Genomic DNA, 25,864 nt, shown 5'->3' on the forward strand with positions numbered 1-25,864 from the left:
TTGCAATGTAGTTACACAGTGCCCGGAAAGGTGCAGTTAGAGTGATATTCAACAGATATTCAACATGGTAAAAGGACAGTGCCCTAATAGATTTCAGAGTGTAGAAGGGACATATAGTATAATGGTTATTTTGCCCATTATTATTATTATTATTATTATTATTATTATTATTATTATTTTGCACTTAGTGTCCTATGATCCATCTAGGGTATGGACCACCAGAACATTGCCGATATTATCGAAGAGGACGGTTAATTTAGTGTATTTTGAGGCATCTGATACGGAAAGGGGGAAGGAGGACGTACCAATGGGTGTTTTATCAATGGGCTGGAGTGTACTATTAAATAGGCTATATATTAATTATATTGTGAGAGTCTCAACCCACAGGTATGGGTTTATGGAGGGAGACAGAGTCTTTCTGGCATTGGGTTGCCGACATGGCAAGAGTTTTTATCAAAGCGCGGAACAGAAAGGCTCACAGGCCAAAAGGATAAATAATAAACAATAATAGTAATCAGTCCGGGCACAGAAGGAATGACGCTTCACTCTGGCTCCTGGACAGCTGACGAGCCCTGTGCGGCGGCGATTCTGCAAGACAGACAAACATTAAGAAAACTCCTTGCCCGGCCGATTCGGGGCAGCTGTGTGGCCATGGGAAGGAAGCCACGGTGCCGCCTGCAACTTAACCATGGCCCTTGGCTCGCCACATATATTGGGTATCAGTCTTATGTTTCCATTGGAAAATCTCCCCGATTTCCAGATAGCCGAAGTGAACCCTTTTTCTATTAATTTTTAAAATTACTGTTACTGAGTGATTAATAGGTAAAATGATGGTACTTTTTTCAAAGGAACTCTAGCTTATATCCTCATTAGCCAAAAAAATATATAATAGTGTCATCAATTGGATCGTGAGGACAGTGATGGATGAGGATGGTGATAAAGGTGATATATCTTTAACCACAAAAATGGATGTACAGTACACCGTTTTGAAAGTGAAATCCTATGTAGTACGGGCAGCTGTCACACAAACTCAACATAATTACTTCAGCTACTGTTACGCCCCTCGGATCCAATTCAAAAAAATCTCTTCTAATCAAAACTGATTCATTTGGGGGATGATGCATGGTAGAACGGCAACTCATTACTAAATGTGCTTCCTCTTATATTTCTCTGTCCCCCCTGTCTTTGGATACAGTATAGAAGACACAAACATAAAAGGCCTTGGGTGTGTATGCTTACATAAAACTTAAATCTAGATAGAGGAGGTATGACGTTGACAAATGTATTTCTACTTTGCTTCAGTGAGTTCTCGATAGGACAGAGCCTCCTTCAACCGTGTAACCTGTCATCTTGTGTGCCACTAATCTGGCGGCTAACATGGCAAGCTCTCTGGCCTCAAGCTTTCACCTGCAATCCCTTAAGTTGAGTCTCTTCCAGCCCTCCGTCTGTGATCCACCTGTTCTCAAGCATTTATGGCCACTTCCTCATGATACATTGCATGCCAAAAACGGAAAACAAGTCTCTATCTGGCCCTAGAATGTTCCTTCTGCTATGGCTAATTGTGGTTATTGCATTGAAAGGTGATGCTTGACACCAAGGTAATAAAACATTAGTGTGCAATCTGCCATTGCTATGGATTACAATCTATTTCAGGGGTGCTGCTTGTATTAATCTGGATTAGTGAAATTGGTGCTATGACTATAAGGTGTTCGCTTCAGACATGATGGAGGTCCGTTATATTCTCATATGAATAATAATGCCTTCTACAATGAATGAATTCCCCACAATCGGTATGTGTAATGGACCAGCCCGTCACCCCGGTTGACTTTGAGGCGCAGGCTAAATAGTGCATCTGATCTAACCAACCTTCCACAACTTGGCAGCCCCAAAGCCAGTTACCGGTCCCGCCAGAACCCCGCCCCCTGCTCCCTGCCTCCCACGGCTGCTAATCATGTCTGGCAGGTTTAGCCTAACCCTCGCCCTGCCCCCGCCGCCTCGCTTCCGGTTCAAGCTCCCTGGTTCCCCTCCCCTGCAGCAGTGTTTAGCTCCGTTTAGAGTGGCGGTGCGCGGCCGGCAGACAGTGCAGACGGCCAGCGGGCCATCTGCTCCTCTGGGCTTAATTAGTGCCTGGGCTTCTGCTTCGGCTCAGTGGCAGCCATGGGGCTGGTGGAGGCACCGAGAGCTGGAGCCGATACCTGGCTGGAATGAAGATGGAGTGGAAGGTCCACCCATACAAACAAACACACAAACAAACACACAAACTAACTAAACATGTGGGGGATCAGATTGGGGATTTAAACATAAACCTGCTAATACTAATAGACCTTACAACAGTGTGTTGTTGACAGATTACACCATGGCCCTTCATTGGAACTTCTTTGGTTCTCCTTAAAAACATTTTTTTTATGTTTTTCCATCTTAAGTGTGTTCTTTAATTGTCAATTTTAACATGAAGCAAGTGAATCGTTTCTTTTTCACAACTTAAAGCAATTAGTTTGAGTGAAACCAATGCACATATCGGAGGGTCAAACTATACTTATGTGTAACATCTAACCTAACTGATTTAAAAGGATGGTTTCCCGATAGACAGAGCGAGAGAGTCCCCACTGGTCCATTGCAATTGCAAATATAATTGAAAGGATGTAGATTTAAAAAACAAACAAAAAAAAATAAATGTTTTTAAGGTCTTATCCAAATCATATTATCAGAGGATTGGTGCAACAGTGTTCCAGTCTCCACTGTTCCTCAGTGCTGGAGATAGGAGCAGCAGCACATTTACAAACTGAAGAAACCGCATCAGAATAAATAAAAACAAAACAATGACTTTGCGGTTACATGAAGAGTATGACGTTACATGTTAACATCGCAACGATAACAACAACGACGAATATTCATTGACTGGCCGTAATAATTCACCGCGTTAATTTAGCAGCGGCTTTCCAGCAGCCCAAGGACGCCTAACAGAGAATAAACATATATCCGAAAGTATCGAGCAATAATCAAGCTTTTGAAGGAAGCCACTCACCGCTTCTGACGGACTTTAACAGCAGTTATCATCCCCCCCCCCCTGTTGCGCTGGCTCCATTCAGCGCCGCGCCGCCCGCGCCATGACGTCGCTCGTCTTCCTCCCCCTTCGCGGCTCACGTGACCGCGCCCTCGCGCAGCCCCGCGCAGCCTCGGCAGGACCGGAAACGGCGGCCGCGCGCGCGCGTCTCGCGTCGTCTAGTCCCCATGGCAACTCCTCCTCCGCGCCACAGCGCCGCTCCTCCCCCCGGTGGCCAAGGCCGGAACTGCTTTTCGTCGGAAAACAATGGCTGGGATTTTTGTTATTTATTATTATTATTATTTTTTATAATTATAATGAATTACATTCTTTTCTTTTCTTTCTTTCTTTCTTTCTGCTCCACACTCCCTACACCCTCTTCCAGCGTCTGTTCATTACATTCTTTGGCTGGACATGACTCTGCTTTATGCAGGAGAGCTTCCACATCACCGTAAAACACGCACACACGCGCACACGCACGCACCTTAGACATCTAGTGATATCAAGTTCAAGTTCAAGTTCAAGAGATTATTTGTCACATACATACACATACGGCCGTACATGTATGCAGTGAAATGTCATGACACCCGGTGATTACGCACAATAATCTCTGTAAGCTCGAAAAATACGAACAATTCTCAAATGTGCGTAATCGCAATAGAATGCATTGAATTATTTTAGTAATGACACCCATATAGTAATGTCCATAGTCCGGATAATTTTGGAGACCAACCAGGTCATTTTGACCAGCTAACTAGACTCTACTGTCATTTTATGTTGAAGAAAATATTCAATTAATTTAAAAAAAAGAACAGTCTTATCAATAATGCTGCCTGAGAAATGTCTCATCCGATCCTGGAAGCTGCCGGTTTCCCTCTGCGTCTTCTATCAGTGTAATCCTCACATACACCTCAGCGCTAAACCTTTTCCACATCCGGACCCCGTCCTGTCAGCGACTGATCACACCCATCGCTTCCCGAAAAGATTCAAAGAGAAAGCTTGGTCTTTCGCACAATTTATTTGAATGGATCACAGTTACATGTTTTCACATCACATCTCTCCTTCCCTTCCCTCCATCACATCAGAACATTTCCAGTATCACCCCATCCTTAGCCCTGTATTAAAACAAAATGAAAAAAGAAATGTCCTTGACTCCTTGACATTAACTTGGTAATCGGGAAGATTATTTTGTTGGAAAAAAAAAATCACATATTTTATATTTATCACTTATTTGTTTAGCTTGCACACAATCGGAAACAGCCATTCAATGTATGTGTTATGTATGTGCTCCTCTAAATGATATGTTTCCATCGCTGGTGGCGGGGTCCACCTTTCTCAGGAAGAAGGCTTACCACTTTAAAGGCAGATAAATAGATATTAGAGCCTGCTTCACAAGGAACACCACAAGCGACAACACCAAACTGGAGAGGACATTCATTCGTAAGGAGAGTCGGATTCTGCAGGCAAAAAGCTGTGACGCGCTGTGTTCCGGGATGCATTCAGAATCATCAACTCATGCAACAAGTTTCAGTCCGACACTGTGACCGGAAGTGACGTCAAGTTTTTTTTAATTGGAACTGGGCTTGAAACTAAGTGAATAAGTCAGGCATTTCAAAATAATGACGTTATTAACATTAACATCGGTTAGATGTCACCATATTCACTATCAATAAATCTCTTTATATAAGTGAATTGTGTTTTTTTTTTTTGTGTTCGTACTTTGCAAACATTATATAGATGGTGTTTGAAGTTTTTATTCATGGAAATGTCCAGCTGAGCGAACTACTCACTGCTCTGAATAAAAACAGCTCCCCAATTTTCCCCGACATATTTTGTGATGCAAAACTCAGACATAGCTCATCCGCTGGCAACTAGTGGGAGGATCCGATTGTTGGATAGGAATATGGACTAGGTGTAAAGCAGGCTCAAAGTGATTGGTATTCTAAATAAATACTCAGGCTGAAGTTCTTATTTGGTATAACTACTTTTACTTATACACGGGTGACTATTTGTTTAAAGTAAAAGTACTTTTACTTGAGTCAAGTGTACAGAGGGACCACACACAGATGCACGCACACACACACACACACACACACACACACACACACACACACACACACACACTCCAAAAGGCACCGGAAACGGAGCGGAAACATGGAAACATTGTTGAAAGATGAAAAAAATCACTTATTTCCTTTGATTTAGATAATTTTATTTAAAAAAGGAAACCCAACAAGAACTCTTTTTTTACATAATGATCAAGGATTTTTATTATCTTTAGTCTCTTTCATCAGTTTCATATCATTACAGAAAATGTTATAGTACAGCGTTCTTTGATGTCTCCTCATTGCTTAATAATAATTTCCTTAGGAGTGCTGGTCACATATATCTGTACAACATGGTTCTTCTTGTTTGTTCTGGGTTTTTTTTTCTCTGTACATTTTTTGTGAAGTTGATTAAAAAGGCTGTCAGCACTTAAAGAAGCTGTTTTTTTTTTCTCTTTATCCTTCTTTTTTTTTTCTTTAAATGTCTTCAATAGTTGATCAAATAAAATATTATTTCCCCGGGTTGAGCTCGCCCTCTGGTTGGTTTGGGGGGTGGGGGTGGGGGGGTATATTGGGAGGTGTTTTTGGAAGTGTGTGTGTGTGTGTGTGTGTGTGTGTGTGTGTGTGCGTAGGGGGGTATGTTTTACACCTGGTCATCGTGAATTTAAGGAAGCTTCAGGGGGTCCGGGCGGACGAGATTCGGGGCGGGCTGGGTGTCCGCCCCCGCCCCCCATAGCCCCCACCCCCACCCCCCACCCCCGCCCAGGCATTTGGCACTGCGCACATAAACAAGACTCACGAGATAAACAACAAGCAAAGCTCTTTGTGAAGCCATTATGATGCATACTAATGATGAGAAAAAACAGAAGTGTCACCTTGACGGGCACTCAAAGGAGGGAGGGGCTCAGACGCGCCCCCCCCTTCCTCCTGGCCGAGCACCGTGGGAAATCTTCCTCTACGTTCTCATTTTTCCAAAAAAACTGATAATTCTTTTTCCACTAAAGATGAGAAAATAATAATTGTATCTTTTTTTTGTTGTTGTCCCCAGCAGGCACCTACAGCTGTCTATTAAAATGCTACTGCTATAGATAAGGTCTAGCATTGAACACACAAAGCAATTGCAATGAAAGGAACAAAGTCGCCTTAATATAATAATGATAATAAGAAGAATAATGATAATAATAAGAAGAATAATCATAATAATATATTACAGAATAAATCTCTTTTTATAATTAGATTTTTTTTCATTAAAAGTTATATTTTCTTTCTTTGAAATACTATAATCTTTTTAAATTAATTATTCTTTTTTTTTTCCATATGTACCTAGGTTTGTGATCAAGATGTTGACTATACCTCAACGTTATCCAAATCAATAAAAACTAGCTGTGCCGTTGCATATTACAGAATAGTCAATGATATGTGGACATGCACCGTGAACCACCCGTTCCGTCGTACGAAGCCAAACTCCTCCATCCCGCCGGTGACGCCATCATAGCCGGCCGATCACCATCACGTCCACCACCTCGCCCTTGTGCAGCTCCACGTATTGCTCGGTTTTGGGAGGTAGCATCAGGAGCCCGTTGGCACTGCGCATGCTCATCAGTCGGCTGCTCACCTGGTTCCCTGTGGAGGTGGGGGACACAGGAGGGACAAAAAGGGTGAAATGTTGCCGCTTCAGGTCGCGACACGCTTCATTTCAACTTCCGCTTGAGTTAAAGTGAAAGCTAAAGCCATAGTTCAAAGACTCAAGAAACTTTATGTCACACAGTCCAACTCCAAAGATTATACAAAGCAAGTTGAGTAATAAAAGTAACAATATCTAAATAATATCTAATATTAGAATCAGAATATAAAACATTAATGAAAAAATAAAAACAAAAATCTAAATAAAATAAAAACACAACAAAGCAAAAATATGGCAAAAAAAGCATACCATAGAGGTAAGAGTTAAGAGTTAAATTGCATTTATTTTTAAAATATATATTTGCAAAAGATTAAAGTGGGAGTAAAGTGAGAGCCTCGATTGGACGCGAGAAAATTTGCACAGCACCACGTCATAGCTTCCTGTCTGCGGAATCTGGCTAGCCATAGGAATTAATTGACTTTCGGTTTGTTCCTGTCGTTTTTTTGCATTTGGTGTAAAGCCTCCATTTTGTGTTTACCTGTGCTTTGTGCCCACGGCAGAGGCTCCTGGTGATGCCATGTCAGAATGCAGCGGTGGTATTCAGGGCGTGGGTCCAACTTCACATCACAGGACAACTGTTGGAACCCCCCCCCCCCCAAAAAAACCCCACGCCCACGCCCACGCACACACACACACACACACACACACACACACACACACACACACACACACACACACACACACACACACACACACACACACACACACACACACACACTTCAGAAGCACTGGTGGCGCAGCAACATGACACTGAAGTAAAAGTGAGTAAAATAATATGAATCCTTCTTTGTCCTCTTCAATGAAATGGTAGAAATGCATCAAGATATTTTAACCAATGCGACATTCTAATGACTTTAAACGACTTGAAGACCTTGTAAATGTTCTCCGCCGGCCAGCGAGCTTTTAGCTTAGCTTGTCACAGGTTTCCTCTGCCAAGGGCACATTCAAGCAACTATTCAAGCAAACAGCAAATTTTCATCCAGCAGATGTGGACGAGATAACATACTTATGAATGACTTTGTCAACAGTTGCCCTCCTGAACTTTTGGACAAAAAGCTGTAGAAACGGGAGGCTCAAAAGCTGCCACTCCCAAAAGGCTGAACCTCGTATCATTATTTAAAGGTAGACCAACCCTTCGTACCAACCAACGTTCGAAGGCTAACCTGAAATTGAGGTAGAGTTGTTGAAGACATTGAAATTTTGAACTTTTCTAGGCCTTGTTTTGCTTTTACCCTGGCTTTGATGATGGTAGGCCTGGGGTCCAGTATCCCCTGCATCTTCCTCAAAGCGGGGATGACGAAGAGGTTACAAGTAACAACAGCAGACACGGGATTACCTAGGACAAACGGTGGGGCAGAGATGGAGGGAGAGAGAGAGAGCGAGAAAGAGAGAGAACGACAGAGCCAGACCGATGGGAGAGAACAAGGGGTGAATAACCTCTCTTCGGTGCGACAAGAAACAGATTGGCTCTTTCTCTCAACTTCACACACTACCTGGGAGGGCAAAGATAAGTTTGCGAGCACCGTCCATGTCCAAGGTGGCGAAAGTTGTTGGGAGACTGAAAGAGAGAGTTTTGGAGTTTTTAGAAACCTTTATTTAGCGGTATTATTATGTGGTATCTACTGAATCCACTGGTACAAGCAGAAATAACTGGAAGACAATTCAATTAACAAAACTAGAAATAAAAAAACATATAAATAAATAAACAAAGGTGTCAACAAATAAATAAACAAATAAGATCATAAATAAACAAACAAACAAATACATTTAAGTTATAATGATATAGCAAATCATAATATTAATTAATAAAAACATTATAAGCCACATGAGAAAAAAGGTCCCAAAGGGGGATGAAAACACCCATTTATATCACCACACTAAGGAATGAACCAAACACAGTGCAAAAGGTCACATTTCCCTCTAAAACAGAGCAAATGATGTCCTTGTAGCACCACTGTTGTTTTAAATCCTGGACCTGAGAGAGAGCGACCCCTTATTTGTAAATTTTAAACCGGATGGTCATTTTCCTTCTCACCCTGGTTTCATGAAAACACGACCAAAATGGATCTGAGCGTGAAGATCCACGTCGAGCACCTGTTTTAGGTAGTCCTGGAGGAGAAGAAACACATAAGATTGAGCGTCACTGGAGCATGGCATCAATAACCAATAATAACCAATAATTATTTATGTTAATAGCTAAATGAGATTCTTCTATAGTTGTTTATTTTTTCCCCATGAAGAATTTGTTGAATGTTTTCTTTCATTTTGTTATTTTATTTTTCACATTTTTTATATTTCTTGTGTTTCTTATCAATTGTTTTCTTAAATGTCTCAAATAAAAAAAGACATCAATCAATGATCCAAACTAAGTGATATAGAACAAAAATGTTGTAATCTACTGCTATATCTTATAAGCGGCTGATTGTCTCTAAACCTTAGAGACAAAAAAGTACTTAAAAAAAATAAAAAGTATTTTTCACCTATCTTCATCATTCCTGCATAACAGAAAGGTTATTTAGGAGTATATTTATATTATAATCATTAATTATATTTGTCCTTCTGACCAATATTTTCACATGATTTTTGACTGAGGTCTGTCTGAGTGCTATTTTAGCTTTTGCAGAATGAGGTTTCCATGAGTCAAAGCCTCTCCTGCAGCTCCCACTGTCTTCCACCAGGCGTCAGTGCAGCGCAGCAAAAAGGGGCCTCGGTACCTTCTCTCCCATGGATACTCCTCCTGAGGTTATGATGACGTCAGCACGGCTGATCCCCTCGTTCAGAGCATTAAGGAGGTCATCAGGGCTGTGGGGCGGAAGCAGAAACACAGACGCACAAGTCAACATCCATTTTGCAGGAGAAGAGGAAGGGAATGGAGGAAAAGAAGGAAAAATAAGAGTGCTGGTCTGACAAAGAGGAGGAGGGAGAGCCACAGAAAGCCAGAGAAAGAGACAGAGACAATATACATACAGTATATATGAATAACCATATCACATAGCATTCCTTCTATATAAATCTAATGAAGTAAATTACTTAAAACTACTGTTGCAATTTCTGCGGTTACACCCAAAGTGTATTGTTAGCTACTGCGATTTGCCAGTAGGAATCGATGCAATTCCTCTTTCTAGTCTCTAACTGTAACATGGATGTAGCCAAAGAGCTGATTTGCGGAAGTGCAAAAGAGTCAATAAAACCCTGATAAGATCCATGATTTGCGACAATTTTCTATCGGTATAACATATAAATGCCTGACAATATTGTGAGTTTCCAGTTAAAAAAAAAGGAGATTTAACACTTTCTTTAAGGCTTTTAGACAGAGAGAAGCTGCAGCTGAGCAGTAAGCTTCTCAGTAGGAAAGCGTGTGCAAAGGTGTGCTATGAACAGTTATAAACATTTCAATAAGGCCTGGGTTGAAAGACAACAAATCCCTATTTGCTATTTCTCAACTTTAACAATAACCGTATATCATTAATGGGTCCAAATGTGCTTATAGCGCCCCCTATGAAAGTCTACATAAAAGTTGTACTTGTCTCCCACGATGCCCAGGTTGATGGTGGGGTAGCCGTGCTCCTGGATGGTGGCCAGCAGGGTGGAACGGTTGCTGTCCCGGATCTTCCCAGGGTGGAGGTCGTCCTCTGGGTTCAGCAGCTGTCACGGCACACAGGGCGGAGACCTGAAGCAACTGAGACTCTCCTCTTAAGGTTGGCCCACATGAAAAGATTTTTCAAATCTGAACAGATGTTGAAAATGTGTGAGACCCCACACATATGAAAATGTGAGAGACCCCACACATATAATGATACATTGAACAGATTTGTTCCTGTAGCGTGTGGAGAGCAACCATTTGGCAAAAACGGTACACTAACAGATTCCATTCACCAACAACCAGAGTCCTAATCTCGCGTAACCACACCTTCGCATCAAATCTTGTGCGGCTACTCTCAAAACTGGAAATCCCGCAAATCTCTCGCGATCCAACGTGACTTTAGAGTAAACGAACATGGCGGACGACGGACAGGAAGAACTAGCTATGGAAGTTTTTGCACTATTATTTACAGAAAATCCAAAAGGAAATAAGAAAATACAATGGATGAAGTGGTGGAGACGGTGTGAACATGAACTGTACATTTGATCATTTGCTGCCATGGCTGCTCTTGTGTTTAGAACTTTTTCCCTTTCAGTCAGTATGGCTCCTGATTGGCTATCGCTCTTTCCCACATGACAAACCACAGGCCACGCCCTTGGCCGTCCTCATCGTTCCCACTACAGGATATCAGATCGTAAATCTCCGAACCTCTTAACATACCTCAAACGACAGGAAAATCTGACAAGATAATCTTTAGAACCACAAAAAAGATCAGCTTTTTTTTTGATCTGCCCACCATCGTCAGAAGTGGGGATTCGGCCCAAAATCGGCTTGACTTTCTTGTAGTGTGTACCCCGCTTTAGCCCACCTAAAGCGGGGTAGGTAGTGTGTAGCCTACACTACCGGTTACTATAAGTTTTCTTGTTACCTGTTACTATAAGTTATCAGCAACTAAGACTGACTTGTAAAAGAACACGTTCAACATAAACACAATTGAGCGTATCACCTCGTTGCCTGTCGACATGACGGCCACCACAGGGAACTTCTGAACCTCCACCTCGGTGACGCCCACGGTAGCCAGCAGGCCGATCTCAGATGGCCCCATGTGGGTTCCTTTGGCCAGAACGCACTCCCCGCGCTTGATGTCGTGACCAATGGGCCTGGAGGACGCACCGAAGGGATGTAAAAGTAGAGAGAGAGAGAGAGAGAGAGAGAGAGAGAGAGAGCAAGAGAGAGGGGGGTTGGGGATCGAGAGAGAGGCAGAGGGTATCAAGACAGCGGGACACAAAGTACATTCTGATTACAAATGTTTCCAGGAACCTAATGGCCATCATCTTTTTCTTCTCGAGTTTCTGCCAGTCTAAAACAATTGAAATTCCAATTTTAATGTCTTATTAATAACATGTTCCAGTAGGCATTTGTAGACCTAATAAGACTTCATAAGTGGTGATGCGAGACTTGCAAGCAATCATTCATAGTGAACAAATCTTTCAAATGAGTCAGGAATCTTTATACTGAGTCACTTGTAAAGAGCCAAATCTCACCACACACACAAACACACACACACACACACACACACACACACACACACACACACACACACACACACACACACACACACACACACACACACACACACACACACACACACACACACACACACACACAGTCACTCGCATCCAGTTTAGGATAAATTGGCATTAAACATGTGGTATGACTGAAGCGCGCTTAAAGTTGAGATACTTTGCATGTTTCGTGTTGGTTTTTATGAGGCTCTTTTCTCAAGAACAAAAGAAGAATTTAAGAAAGGTTTTACGAGACACAAAAAAATGTACGTACACACATTACAAAGAGAACTTTGGCTCCGGAAGCAAAGTAATACATGGTAATACCGGGCTGAAAACATTATACTCACAAACAGTTTTCCTTGCTCAAGGGCTTAACAAAATGCAGGCAATTCTTCTTAACGTGTATTGGCTAGAAAGCTGGAAAGATTGTTTTTTGGGGCTGCAATGTATTAAGTCTTCCACATGTGTGTCTTCTTCCTGCATGACGAACCCTATACAAGAAATGATGTATCGCTCTGGTGGGAGCAGTGCTGGACTTTCTATGGGTAAAAACGTAAAAAACACGATGAAATTCGGCGCTCACCTGATGTCCTGTCCGGGACGAGCCTGTACGAGGATCCGAACCTCCAGCTCTTCTGTGCCCTGGGAAAGACAAAGACAAAACTGTGTGAGAGCCAATCGCAACGGGATGGAGATGAAGACACAGCCCTCCCGCTGGCCTGTCCCCGTAGGCCCCAGCGCCTCGGGGCTGCTCGGCTCCTCTCCCCTGGAAAGGTGGAAACTCTTGTGTATTTGATTCAGGCTTGGGCGGACTTCATTCCCAACTTAGTCAGGACAAAATGAAACTGGAAACGATAAATCTTTCAGTGATTTTCAGAGCCGTACAGCCTTATTTAACTTGGGACTAACTTTACTTTGCTCAGGGTTGAGGTGTTGAGTTCAACCAGACATTAGAGTGGCGCAGTATGGGAAAAAATATGCAATATGTGATAAATGGGTTGCATATACAGTATATGGGCTAATGTGCAGCCAGTCGCTCATTATCGCAAAAAATAAGGCGGGACAGGATGATTTGGACCCTGACGTGAAGCGGGGTCTTGTGTCATTCTAAAGGTGGTTATTTTATAATGACCGGCTGGCTGCACATTATTATTATTGCATAGCTACTCACTTAATAAAATAACATTTTGAGAGGGAATATTGATTTGAAATGATTTTATAACTAGTTCCTCTCGTTCTTCTAGTTTCTCAGTAAAATCTTATTAGCTGCCACTGAGAAAAATAGTCCCCAGCAACGTAGGACACTGCAACATCGTGGCAAACTATTCGCCCAATAAAAATATGACAAGCCCATTTACTCAGAGTGTGAATTATGCAATGAGAATCAGGGGGTCAACCTTTTTCTCCAGTGGGGGGTGGGGGATTGGTAACACAGTGGCTGAGAAAGTGTCCCCATTACTCACTGTTACACACTGCTACACACTGGGCTTTTTTGTTTCATTCAATGAGAAAATAAATCTATAATAAAAACACACTTTGTTGCTTTGTTTGGAAAAAAGATTGCTCTGATCTGAGCTGCGGAATGCGCCCTCCGCCGCGGAGTGCGATGCTCAGCATAATGGTATGGTCCACTTTAGGGGTGTCTGAAATCGTGTTACAAGATTCTTCCAGGCATGAATATGGTAAATATAGTATAATGTTTACGATTACAGGTAAGAAGGATGTATAAATGTTTGGAAATTGGCAATGTATCTTTTGCCAAATTGCAATTGCTCATTTTAGCCATTTTGACAAATATCCATTATTCAAAAGACGTATTTCCCCTCTTCGGCACAGACTCCCGCTGCAATAAACTATTTTTGGGTTTGGTGTTTAATGGAGGAAGAGTCTTACGTCCTCGGACTCGCGCAGCAGCTCCGTGTCCTCCACCTGGACCACGGCGTCGGCCCCGCACGGGATCGGAGCGCCCGTCGTCACCCTCATCACCTGGCCGGGCATCACTGTGTGGGTGGGCTGCACGCGCACACACGCACGCACGGGCACATGCACGCACACACACACACACACACACACACACACACACACACACACACACACACACACACACACACACACACACACACACACACACACACACACACACACACACAAAATAACAAGGCCGATAAGCATGTGGACAATTCTGCATCAGAATCATCATTCTACACGCTACAGGACGTGCTGAGTGACATCGACTGGGCCGTGTTTCGCACCCCTGATGAGGTCAGTGGGTTTACGGAAGTGGTGACGAACTTCATTGCTAAGCGAGTGGAAGATGTGACAAATCCATACGGGACGCACTGAACGCGTGCACCCCGGCCTACGCCGCGCTAGCTCTTGTCTGGGAACATGGACGATTATAAAGCGCCGTCTTACCAACTGAGAAGGGCTGTGAAAGAGGCAAAGCCAGTACAGGGAAGGAGCGGAGTCTCAGTTCCAGCTGTCTGACACCGGACACATGTGGCGGGGATTATGGACTATTATGGACTACAGAGGCAGAGCTTCCACCACGGTGAATGCTGACGCTTTCGCATTAGCTCCCTGGTTGGCACAACAGAACCGAGTTCCACCGGCGGAGGTGAGCGCACTGAGACAGGTGAACACCAGGAAAGCAGCCGGTCCGGACGGCATCCCCGGACATGTTCTGAAGACCTGTGCCGACCTGCTTCCCCAGATGTTCACCTTCACATTCAACCTCTCCCTGGCACAGGCCTTGGTGGTGCCCATATATTGGGGATAAATAAATATAAATTGTGGATGCGATACATTGAGATGCGTCGAGAATCGTTGACAGGTGAATCGTAATTGAATCGTGAGGCCAGTGAAGATTCACACCTCTATTTACCGGGTGTATTTACTTGGTCCTCACTTTGATACCAGTAAGAGTGTGTGTGTGTGAGTGTGTGTGTGTGTGTGTGTGTGTGTGTGTGTGTGTGTGTGTGTGTGTGTGCTGTGTGTGTGTGTGTGTGTATGTGTGTATGTGTGTGTGTGTGTGTGTGAGTGCGTGCGCGCGTGCGCGTATGTGTGTGTGTGTGTAGGTTTCTCTACCTGCTCTCCAGCTTGGGACTCTCCAATGATGAAGCGGTCGCCTGGGCCGTCAGCCGCTGAAAGGTGAGGCAGATTTAGGAACGTTACACGCACGTACGACAGAAAACGCTCATGTTTGTGTGCGCATGTGTCTCCTGCGCACGCGCGTGTGTGTGGATTTGTGTGTGTGGGAGAAGACTCTTTGTGTGTGTGTGTGTGTGTGTGTATGTGTGTGTGTAGGAATGTGTCATGACATTCGTCACTGAGTCATTTGATTTGGTGGGCAGCGGGCTCCGACCGAGTACGGAACAAACCGGCGTGAGAGAAAGAGCCAAGGAGACAGAGAGGAAGAGGGCGAGCAGCGGAGAGACGGAGCGACAGAGATGAAAATAGAGAGAGAGAGAGAGAGAGCGAGAGAGAGAGATAGAGGGAGAGAGCAAGAGAGAGAGATAGAGGGAGAGACAAGGGGGGGCCCTCACCTCTCACAGCGTATCCGTCCTTGACAGAAGCAGGGAAGGGCGGAAGGTTGTCTTTGGCATAAACGTCCTGAGCCAGGACTCGACCCATCCCATCTAGAGGGGGGAGAGAGAGCGCGAGAGAGGGAGAGGGGGGGGGGGGTGTGAGAGAGACTATGTCTGATTCAGACAAAGATGCAGGGAGACATATGTGCTGGAGGTGTGTGTGTGTGTTAGAGAATGTGTGACTCCTCACATCAGGATCTTCGCATGACTCACCATCTGACACACACACACACACACACACACACACACACACACACACACACACACACACACACACACACACACACACACACACACACACACACACACACACACACACACACACACACACACACACACACACACACACACACACATTTGTGACCGGAAGGGTCTCTATGCAAATTTCCACCTCCATTACTCCCACAAAAAGAACAACAACAACAAATTAACACATCTGGAAAGGAAGAATTTCTTCTCTTTGAAGAATTTGGTTCTGTGATGTAAATGAACGCGTGAGAACGGAGCGCACGTGCTCAAACACACAAACATGTCTGTGCACGTAGAACGAGACAGCTAAACACACACACTTACAGGTCTATAGAGCAATTAAGAAAAAACATAAAAAAACAAGATTAGTGGGATTATGTCACACTATATTTATATATACAGTATATATTAATATATACAGTATATATACAGTATATATATATATATATATATATATATATATATATATATATATATATATGTGTGTTAACGTTGCTAATAGGCCATTCTGAGGGCACTAAATGTGACAGAATGTCCTACTAATGCTGTTTTTATAAAATGGCAAATTAATTGGACATTAATAGGACATTTGGATTGTGAGGACACATTTAGCGTCCTCACAATAAGCACTCCCTATTAATGCTGTTTTTACACAATAGGACACTAATAGACATACACCCACCCAGACATGCAACACACACTTATTTCAATACCTTGACTTCAACACTGTACTTTTTTCGGTACAAATTTTCCAATATGGAGTTAAAGTTTGAATAATGATTCAAAATCAAAAGTTCTCAACCAAGTAAAAAACAAAAAACAAAAAAACAAAAACGTTTTTGCAAATGTACGAAACTACTACAATGATTTTTGGCTTGCTGATGGTGAAGAGATCAACTATGAATAACAGATAGTATCTATTCCATTTAGTCAGCACTATAAAAAAAGAGGGACCTTGTATGTCCTTCTTTTCCCTTCTTCGTTTCTTTTTCATCATAATGTTTCTGGTGTTTTTAATCAACTTTTTTTTCTCTGCCACCTCCATCCAGGCCGCCATTAAAACCTCTTGCCGACTTGCACTCCCATAATAAAAAAAGAATAGGATGACGGCAGCCGGAGTGCTACGGAGGCAAAGTGTGTCTGTGCTTAGCATGACATCACTTAAAACCATGTCCCTTAAACGGACACTTACATAACGGTCATTACAGCAGCGGGCGTGCTGACATCACCAGCTTTATTTATTTATTTTAGAAATCTGCTCTGAAAAAAGCTTATGTTCTTTTTCAACATGTTAATATCGGTCTCTGAGGTCCCCAAAAAATGTTTTTGCTGAAAATACCACTCAGATTATACATTTTAGTCATTCTAACATGCCTCTAAACCTTCCTGTTCCAGGACGCTCTGTTTCAGTGGGTTGGCGCCTCCCTCCTGAGGCCCCCAGTTCTGTGGGCCAATGGGGTTTGAGCACGAGTTCTCTGAGCCATTGGGATTTGAGCACGAGTTCTGTGAGCCAATGGAGGTTGAGCTTGACCGAGCGTTGTGTTTAGTCTGTTAACTTTCATTGATTTCACCTTATCAGTACGCCAAAACCTGTTTCTGCACACATTTGAGGCCCCAAATAGAAAACCCTGTAGAAAATCAAGAGTGCCCACACACACACACACTCGGTGCCTAGCTGTGAACGCACGCACGCACGCACACACACACACACACACACACACACACACACACACATTTACATCCACGCATACCCCTCCCCACCAGTAGGGGGGCCACTCCATCTGTTCCGTCTAAATATTTCATCTCTCCCTTGCCAGCTGTGCCCCGCACACCCAGCACCTCTCCAGCAACACGGTCACTTTACAGCCTCCGAAAAAGAAAGTGCAAGGGGTGGGGTGGGGAGATGGAGCTGTCGTAGATCTGTTACCCATGAACACCTTGAGGCGTCGGGTGTTTCCCATCCAGCCCTTCTGGCCCTCAGAGAAAGAATTATCCTTGTGTTTAAGTGTGTGTGTGTGTGTGTGTGTGTGTGTGTGTGTGTGTGTTCTCGTTGATGCCTCCCAGCCCTCCCCGAGGGTCTCGAAAACTGAAACCCTGCGGCCCCGCCCCAGGGGCCAGGAGCCTTAGCTTTGGCTAGCAGTAGTCAGTTTGTCAGTACAAATCCGTGGGAAGTCCTTTGCACTTTACGGCTGTTCACATCGGCCTGTGTTTCAGGGAAGTCTTTGTATATATGCTGGTAATGCTAGTTAAGCCAGCGAGCAAAGCTAACTCTGGGTTTTGACATAAGCCCGCTGCAGTGACTCGCGTGTGTTTGTGTGAGTGCGTTACATGAACACAGGCGGACAGTCACTGCTGATGCAGCGAGATGTCCAAGACGATTTAAACCCTGTCCTGTGGACTTCCTCCCAACAGCGCTGCTTTCTTCTGCAACGTCTGGCAACGTCTGGCAACGTCTGACAGGCTGTCCCCCCGCCCCCCACACACACACACACACACACAAAAAGCTGATGACCATGAAGGTAAGGGAAGGGACCACTTAAAGGGGAGGAGGGGGGTCTCACCTCTGTAGTTGATGATTTCGGTGCCCAGGACGGCAGTCATCTCCAGCACAGTGATGAAGGCCTTGTCCATAGAGGTGAGGGGGAAGGGGGACATGCGGTGTCTCCGGGCCACCTTGGTGATGTCCACTGCACTGTGACCTTTAGGGGGCGGACACAGAGCTAGTCACAAAAGTCACATGGGATGAATTTGATGATTTCAAGATAAAAATATCAGATGGATGGGGCCGGAGCTGAATAATCCAGTTCAGAGTCTGATACTTGAGGCAGGGATGCTCTGATGCCACGTAACTGCACAACTTAATTCAGGGTCCTACACTTGGCCTACTGTATAATGAGCACTGATACAGAGTACTGATACAGAGTACTGATACAGAGTACTGATATAGAGTACTGATATAGATTACTGATTTAGAGTACTGATACAGAGTACTGATACAGAGTACTGATATAGATTACTGATTTAGAGTACTGATACAGAGTACTGACACAGAGTACTGATACAGAGTACTGATATAGATTACTGATCTAGAGTACTGATAAAGAGTACTGATAAAGAGTACTGATATATAGTACTGATACAGAGTACTGATACAGAGTACTGACACAGAATACTGACACAGAGTACTGATAAAGAGTACTGATATAGAGTACTGATACAGAGTACTGATACAGAGTACTGACACAGAGTACTGACACAGAGTACTGATAAAGAGTACTGATACAGATACCGATCCAATACATAACTGTTTTTATACCTATACCAGTTCTCTGCCTCCATTTCACGTGGTCTACATGATCTTGCTAACACTAGCTAGTGGCTCCATCTTGTGACACTCTAGAGAAACTTCAATATAAGACTTCAGGAGAGGAACCCGGGCTAGCTAGCAGCCTCATAAGGTCCAGTTATCATTGCCCAAAAAGGCCCTTCAGAGTGATGCCAGTCTTGTTCCCCTGGCTGTTATCCCTTATGTGTAGTCTTCAGTCTATATGTACATACATAATGATGGACACGTTACCATCTAAAATTATTCTCTGTATCTTCAGTCTCTTTATCTACAACCTCTGAGATTGTCTGATGAGACACCTAGTGTCTGATTTTTTTTGTACTGGGGATATTCTTCTATGTTCTTTTTTTGGGGGTTTTTTTTAAACACATTTTTGCCGACCAGGCTTTTTCGACAGCAGCCCCAAGACTCTGGAATTGCCTTCCTGAAAATATCAGCTCAGCTAAATCTTATAAAAGTCTCAAAACCTATTTGCCCCTCTGGCATATGTGAGTAATGAATCTACACTTGTAGTATTACCTTTGTTATATACCCATTACCGATCTGACGTTACTTCAGATGTTCATCCAATACCAGCAGTGAAGCATTCCCAGTATCCAGTGACATATTATCACAAGTCCTACCAAAAAAACACCACCATAAACCACCCAAAGAGTGTGTGTGCTGAAATGTTCCTGTTTTGGTTGCAGTCGATGGTGGCTCTTGGTGGCAGGCCACGCCGGTCTGTTAATACCCTTCTAATATTTCCAAAGGTAAATGGAACAAAGCAAGGTGTAGCTAATGCGTAATCTCTCCCTCTCACCCCCATTCCTCTTTCTCTTTCCCCGTCTCTCACTCCCCTCCTCTGCCTCACAGAAAAGCAGAGGCGCTCTGCTTAGATTTTTTTTTTTCCCTTCCTCTTGACCCAATTTCTGCTTTTTTTTTTTTTTTTTTTACACACACACACACACACACACACAAACACACGCACACATGCACACGCTTCCCCGACATATTCTGATGGTTAACATGAAGCTTAACGTTCCCTTGGCAGAACATCACACGCGCAGACCTTCATAGTCACACACACACACACACACACACCCCGATTACACACACGCGCATGCACCCACACTTACACACACAATCCACCGCATAAGGCACACAGGTATAACACACTCACATTTATCCACGGATTGAGAAGAAGGTGCATAAGAAATAAACCTTGTCCGATGCAGACATTTTATGGGCAGACACACACACACACACACACACACACACACCCGGTAACAAAAGAGCGCTCGGCGCAAATAAGGTTCAGACTCACTTGATCTTAGGATATTTTCTTTGCTGCTGCATCGTGATTGCACCTGGAGACGATAGAGATAGAGAAAGAAAGAGAGAAAGGATAGAGTGATAATTTCAGACAACCCGGAGGGGCGGGGGGAGAGGGGGGGCTTTTGTTTAACATGCTTGAGAGATGAGAAGCAGTTTCGCCTGTTTTTCTTCCTTTTTTTTTTTCCCACAACAGCGCGTAAGAAGTACAGTGTCACTACACCGTGCACTTTGTCCTGCAGCCGGGAGGTGGATGCACCTCCCGTTAGCGTCATTAGTGCCCTGTCCCCCTCCCACAGGAGTCGTCAAAAGGTCAAAGGTGATGTTATTCATGTTGTTAAATGTTATAAACTCCATTTTCTTTTGGAAATAAATGTTTTAGGTCATGGACAAAGGCAACACCATACAAAGTGACATTCATATCGTAGTGTATAACAAGACTCACACACACGCACGCACGCACGCACACGCACACCACACACACACACACACACACTCACAACGACACCGCCTACCTACGGTGGCGTCGGTGGTGCTACGGTGTGACACTGAATGTGGTGACGAATGCGGCATGTGGGGTGTGGAGGCAGTGGCTGTTCAGGTGTGTGCAGATGTCCTGTGGAGGGGGTCGCTGGTGGTGGGTGGGGGTGGGGTGTGGGGCAGGGTCAGGTGGGGTGTGTGTGTGGGGGTATCTGATTATCCAATCCAATTGGAGCCTCTTCGAGGGGTAGTGGGTGGGGGCAGGACAGAGTAGAGTAGAGTAGGGAATCCATGGGGGAAGGTGGAGAAGTAGGGAACTATATCTCTTCCATGTATCTACTCCTCTAGGAAAGCGAACGGAGAGAATCGGCCGTCGTGGAGTCGGTCGACATTTTGAGCCTTTGCTGTTGAAATTCGGTGAAGGCTATCTTAACCGACCGCTCTCCTGACTCGGTGAAAAGGTCAGGGCATCAAATGGCCAAATTGATGGTTGACAGCCTCTCTATCCGTCTGCCTTTTCATCTGTTTCGATGAAGAACAGAACTTACGATGAAGAGATACAAGTGAAAAAACCACTCCACACACACACCTTTACAAAATGCGTTGCATTACGTTTACATTTCGGACCCTTGATTATGTTATGAAAGGTGTGTGTAGCATTTTTGTTTCATCAGTGCTCCTTTTACTACTCCTACTAATGTTGTTTTTAAGTAATTTTGAGACATTTTATAATATATATATATACAACGCGTTCCAAATTATTATGCAAATGATATTTTTCTCTGATGTTCCTAAATAGTCGATGCAAATGACAGTCAGTATAATTTTAAAGTCATCAACAGAATAACCTCCCAGAGCTGCTGTTTTGAAGGGAACTGCCTCCCACCCTCATAGATCTTTTGCTTGAGGATGCTCCAAAGGTTCTCAATAGGGTTGAGGTCAGGGGAGGATGAAGGCCACACCATGAGTTTCTCTCCTTTTATACCCATAGCAGCCAATGACACAGAGGTATTCTTTGCAGCATGAGATGGTGCATTGTCATGCATGAAGATGATTTTGCTACGAAAGGCACGGTTCTTCTTTTTGTACCATGGAAGAAAGTGTTCAGTCAGAAACTCCATATACTTTGCCAAGGTCATTTTCACACCTCCAGGGACCCTAAAGGGCCCTACCAGCTCTCTCCCCATGATTCAGGCCCAAAACATGACTCCGCCACCTCCTTGCTGACGTCACAGCCTTGTTGGGACATGGTGGCCCTCCACCAACCATCCACTACTCCATCCATCTGGACCATCCATGGTTGCACGGCACTCATTAGTAAACAAGACTGTTTGAAAATGAGTCTTCATGTGTTTCTGGGCCCACTGCAACCGTTTCTGCTTGTGAGCATTGGTTAGGGGTGGCCCAATAGTAGGTTTATGCACAACTGCAAGCCTCTGGAGGATCCTACACCTTGAGGGTCACGGGACTCCAGAGGCACCAGCAGCTTCAAATACCTGTTTGCTGCTTTGTAACGGCATTTTAGCAGCTGCTCTCTTAATCCAATGAATTCATCTGGCAGAAACCTTCCTCATTATGCTTTTATCTGCACAAACCCGTCTGTGCTCTGAATCAGCCAAAAATCTCTTCACAGTACGATGATCACGCTTAAGTTTTTGTGAAATATCTAATGTTTTCATACCTTGTCCAAGGCATTGCACTATTTGAAGCTTTTCAGCAGAGAGAACCTTTTTCTTTCCCATATGGCTTGAAACTTGTGGCCTGCTTAATAATGTCGAACGTCCATCTTAAGTAGTTTTCCTTTAATTGGGCTCACCTGGCAAACTAATTATCACAGGTGTCTGAGATTGATTTCGTGATCCAAAGAGCCCTGAGACACAATACCATCAATGAGTTTAATTGAAAAATTTTTTTTTTTATGTTTATGACACTTAAATCCAATTTGCATAATAATTTGGAACGCGGTGTACACTCATGTACAATGTATTTAGTCTACATAATCCCAATTAATCTTGTTTTTTGTTTGTGTGTACGGTGTGTGTGTGTGTGTGTGTGTGTGTGTGTGTGTGTGTGTGTGTGTATGTGTGTGTGTGTGTGTGTGTGTGTGTGTGTGTGTGCGCAACGAAAAGGGGTGGGGGGGTGGAGAAAACCCAAAATACCCTGTGAGGGCCTCTCTACTGACCCCCTCATCCCTCCAATCCCGGGTGACACCCAAACAGCCGCCAGGGGGTGAGTGGGGAGATGGGGGAGGGGTGTCGCAGGTGAGATGGCTGAGTGTGAGAGAGAGAGAGAGAGAGAGAGAGAGAGAGAGAGAGAGAGAGAGAGAGAGAGAGAGAGAGAGAGAGAGAGAGAGAGAGGGGATGGTAGGATGGGGGCTCGGCATGACGCGGTCCCCCAGCCCATAAAACAAAACAAAACAATACAAAACAAAACAAAACAAAACAACAAATCAAAACAAAACAAATCAAATCAAATCAAATCAAATCAAATCAAATCAAATCAAATCAAATCAAAACAAAACAAACAAACAAGAAGCATGGACCAGACGGACCGGAGGCTACTAAGCTACGGAGCCGAGAACACACGATGGAAAGAAGTGAGAAGAAAGAAGAGACGACAAGACAACCAAAAATGAAATCTTGACAAAACAACAACAACAACGACAAGAACAACAACAACATTAGGCTACTACAGCATCCCGATGGCGTCTACGTTAAATAGATAATCCAGCACACCAGACACGGCTAAACGAAAGCAGAGCGTGTTAGAAAGAGAGGGAGAGAGATAGAGATGAACGAATGGAGACAGAGAGGAGGAGGACAACAGACACACAGAAAAAGTCAAAGTGAAATGAGACAGAGAGGGAACAGGGCGAGCGACAGGACATGGAATGGAGGGAGAGAGAGAGAGAGCGAGAGAGAGGAGAGAGAGAGAGAGAGAGAGAGAGAGAGAGAGAGAGAGAGAGAGGGAGAGAGAGAGAGAGAGAGAGAGAGAGAGAGAGAGAGAGAAGAGTGAGTGGTGAGGTGTGAGGTGGACAGCTAAGGCGAGCAGGGCGAGCTCCACACACAAAGCCAGGCGTTTTGCGCGCGGATGCCAGCGCTCCTCGGAAGAAAGGAAAGAGAGAGAGAAAGAGTGAAGAAGAGGAGAAGGAGGGGGTGGGATAGTTACTCGAGAGCTGAAGGTCCTCCTGCGATCATCCTTAAGCCCCTCCAACCTACACTGGAGCTAGTGGAGATAAAGCAATGGAATCACAGGCATCAGTGCATCTGTCCCGGGCCGAACCCAGTACACACAACACACACACACAACACACAACACACAACACACACACACACACACACACACACACACACACACACACACACACACACACACACAAGACAGACAGACAGACAAAGAGACCTAAGCAGACATCCACTACAAAAGGCAACTCTAGCAGGAAGGAGAGGTGAATAGATAGATAGATAGATAGATAGATAGATAGATAGATAGATAGATAGATAGATAGATAGATAGATAGATAGATAGATAGATAGATAGATAGATAGATAGATAGATAGATCCACATTGCAGACATTGAAAGCAGAAATGAAGACTAACCATCGACGGCTACAGACATTTTTCACATGCCTCTTCTAAACAGGTTTTGCACACAAAAAAAACTTGTCACGTGACAAAAAGAAAAAACGCTATTACACCAGCGCCTAATTTTGCGATAAATCTTTAATAAACAATAATAAAAAATAAAAAAAAACAATCAACTAGTTTATCTGCTCCTGACATACATGTAGATTTACTTGCCTTTGCTTACGCCTGTGATTTTACAGTAACACTGCACTCAACAGGAAAATGGGGGGGGAAATACAATAAACACACAGTGACTAAACCAACACTAACACTGCACTGCTTTCTTGATTCAAAAAAACAAAAACAAAATGAACATGAAGAGGGTGACCCCAACACTCGGGCAGGTAAATAAATCGAAATAAATCAAAACAAAACAACATAATTGCAATTAATATAATCAGAAAAGCCGATGGAGGGTGACGCAGTCTGTGTAGTCGGTGGCAGAGAGCGGAGAGAAAGGGGGTGGGCAGAGAGAGAGAGAGAGAGAGAGAGAGAGAGTTGAGAGAGTTGAGAGAGAGTTGCAGAGCTGGTGGGTGGGGGTGGGGGTGGGGTGGCGGGGGTTGGAGGGGTGGAGTGTGGTGAGCAAAACAATCTCAGAGAGTTCGGGAGGAGAGCTCAGGCCAGGACGATCGGTAATCTCAACCCCTCCACGCACGCACGCACGCACGCACGCACACACGCACACACACGCGCGCGCCACTGTGAGGGAAAAACGAGTGAAAAGAGGAGGATGAAAGAAGAATATGTAACACAGACACACACAGTAAAAGTTCCAACATACACAAAAACACAAATATGCACGTGTAAATAATAGATCTGACGCATGTGAAATGGCATTCGCAAGAATCACATGACAGGCGTGTGTGTGTGTGTGTGTGTGACAGGTGATGACAGTGTGCATGTGTGTGTGCATGTCAGTTTGCGAGGGTTTTTAGCCTAACACCCTGACAGCAGAACCAGCCTAATCGTCCCGTCTTCTAGAAGATGCGGTTGTCGGGGATCTGGATCTGCATGTCGGGATGATAGATTGGCCAATCAGCAGCCGGCGAGGGAGCAGAGGGACGAGACACGGGGTAACCACGGCTGCAGAGCTCAGCAAAAAGAAAATCCCCCCAAAACAAACGCACGAACGAAACCATCAAAAAGTCGCCGTCAATAGAGATTACGAGAGAGCGAGAGAGAGAGAGAGAGCGAGAGAGAGAGAGAGAGAGATGGAGGGGGCTGAGGGAGAGTGCAAAACGCTGGAGTGTTAGCTGTCAGAGCGATAGAGGATGGGACAAAATGCTACTGTGGCAAGTCCTGCTTCCCCCCGGGGAGAGAGTAGAGGGAAGGGCCTGA

At 44.2% G+C, this 25,864-nt stretch overlaps 1 protein-coding gene across 1 annotated transcript in view; it reads right to left on the bottom strand.

Moving 5' to 3' along the window:
• Nucleotides 1-6,386: 6,386 nt before the first annotated feature.
• The window catches only part of gphnb (gephyrin b), a gene marked incomplete at its 5' end in the record, with an annotated part of 80,372 nt that continues 60,894 nt past the window's right edge, over nucleotides 6,387-25,864 (bottom strand). Inside the window, 14 exons of the mRNA XM_079996815.1 lie at nucleotides 6,387-6,711; nucleotides 7,251-7,347; nucleotides 8,005-8,108; nucleotides 8,266-8,330; nucleotides 8,808-8,881; nucleotides 9,487-9,574; nucleotides 10,296-10,417; nucleotides 11,362-11,515; nucleotides 12,507-12,565; nucleotides 13,817-13,936; nucleotides 15,011-15,066; nucleotides 15,469-15,561; nucleotides 18,321-18,458; nucleotides 20,412-20,454. Of these exons, the coding sequence (XP_079852941.1) occupies nucleotides 6,578-6,711; nucleotides 7,251-7,347; nucleotides 8,005-8,108; nucleotides 8,266-8,330; nucleotides 8,808-8,881; nucleotides 9,487-9,574; nucleotides 10,296-10,417; nucleotides 11,362-11,515; nucleotides 12,507-12,565; nucleotides 13,817-13,936; nucleotides 15,011-15,066; nucleotides 15,469-15,561; nucleotides 18,321-18,458; nucleotides 20,412-20,454 (1,347 nt within the window). The 3' untranslated portion in view covers nucleotides 6,387-6,577. The remainder of the gene's footprint in view (nucleotides 6,712-7,250; nucleotides 7,348-8,004; nucleotides 8,109-8,265; nucleotides 8,331-8,807; nucleotides 8,882-9,486; nucleotides 9,575-10,295; nucleotides 10,418-11,361; nucleotides 11,516-12,506; nucleotides 12,566-13,816; nucleotides 13,937-15,010; nucleotides 15,067-15,468; nucleotides 15,562-18,320; nucleotides 18,459-20,411; nucleotides 20,455-25,864) is intronic.

Source organism: Zeus faber (assembly GCF_960531495.2).
Source record: "Zeus faber genome assembly, chromosome: 2".
NCBI classification, from domain to species: domain Eukaryota; kingdom Metazoa; phylum Chordata; class Actinopteri; order Zeiformes; family Zeidae; genus Zeus; species Zeus faber.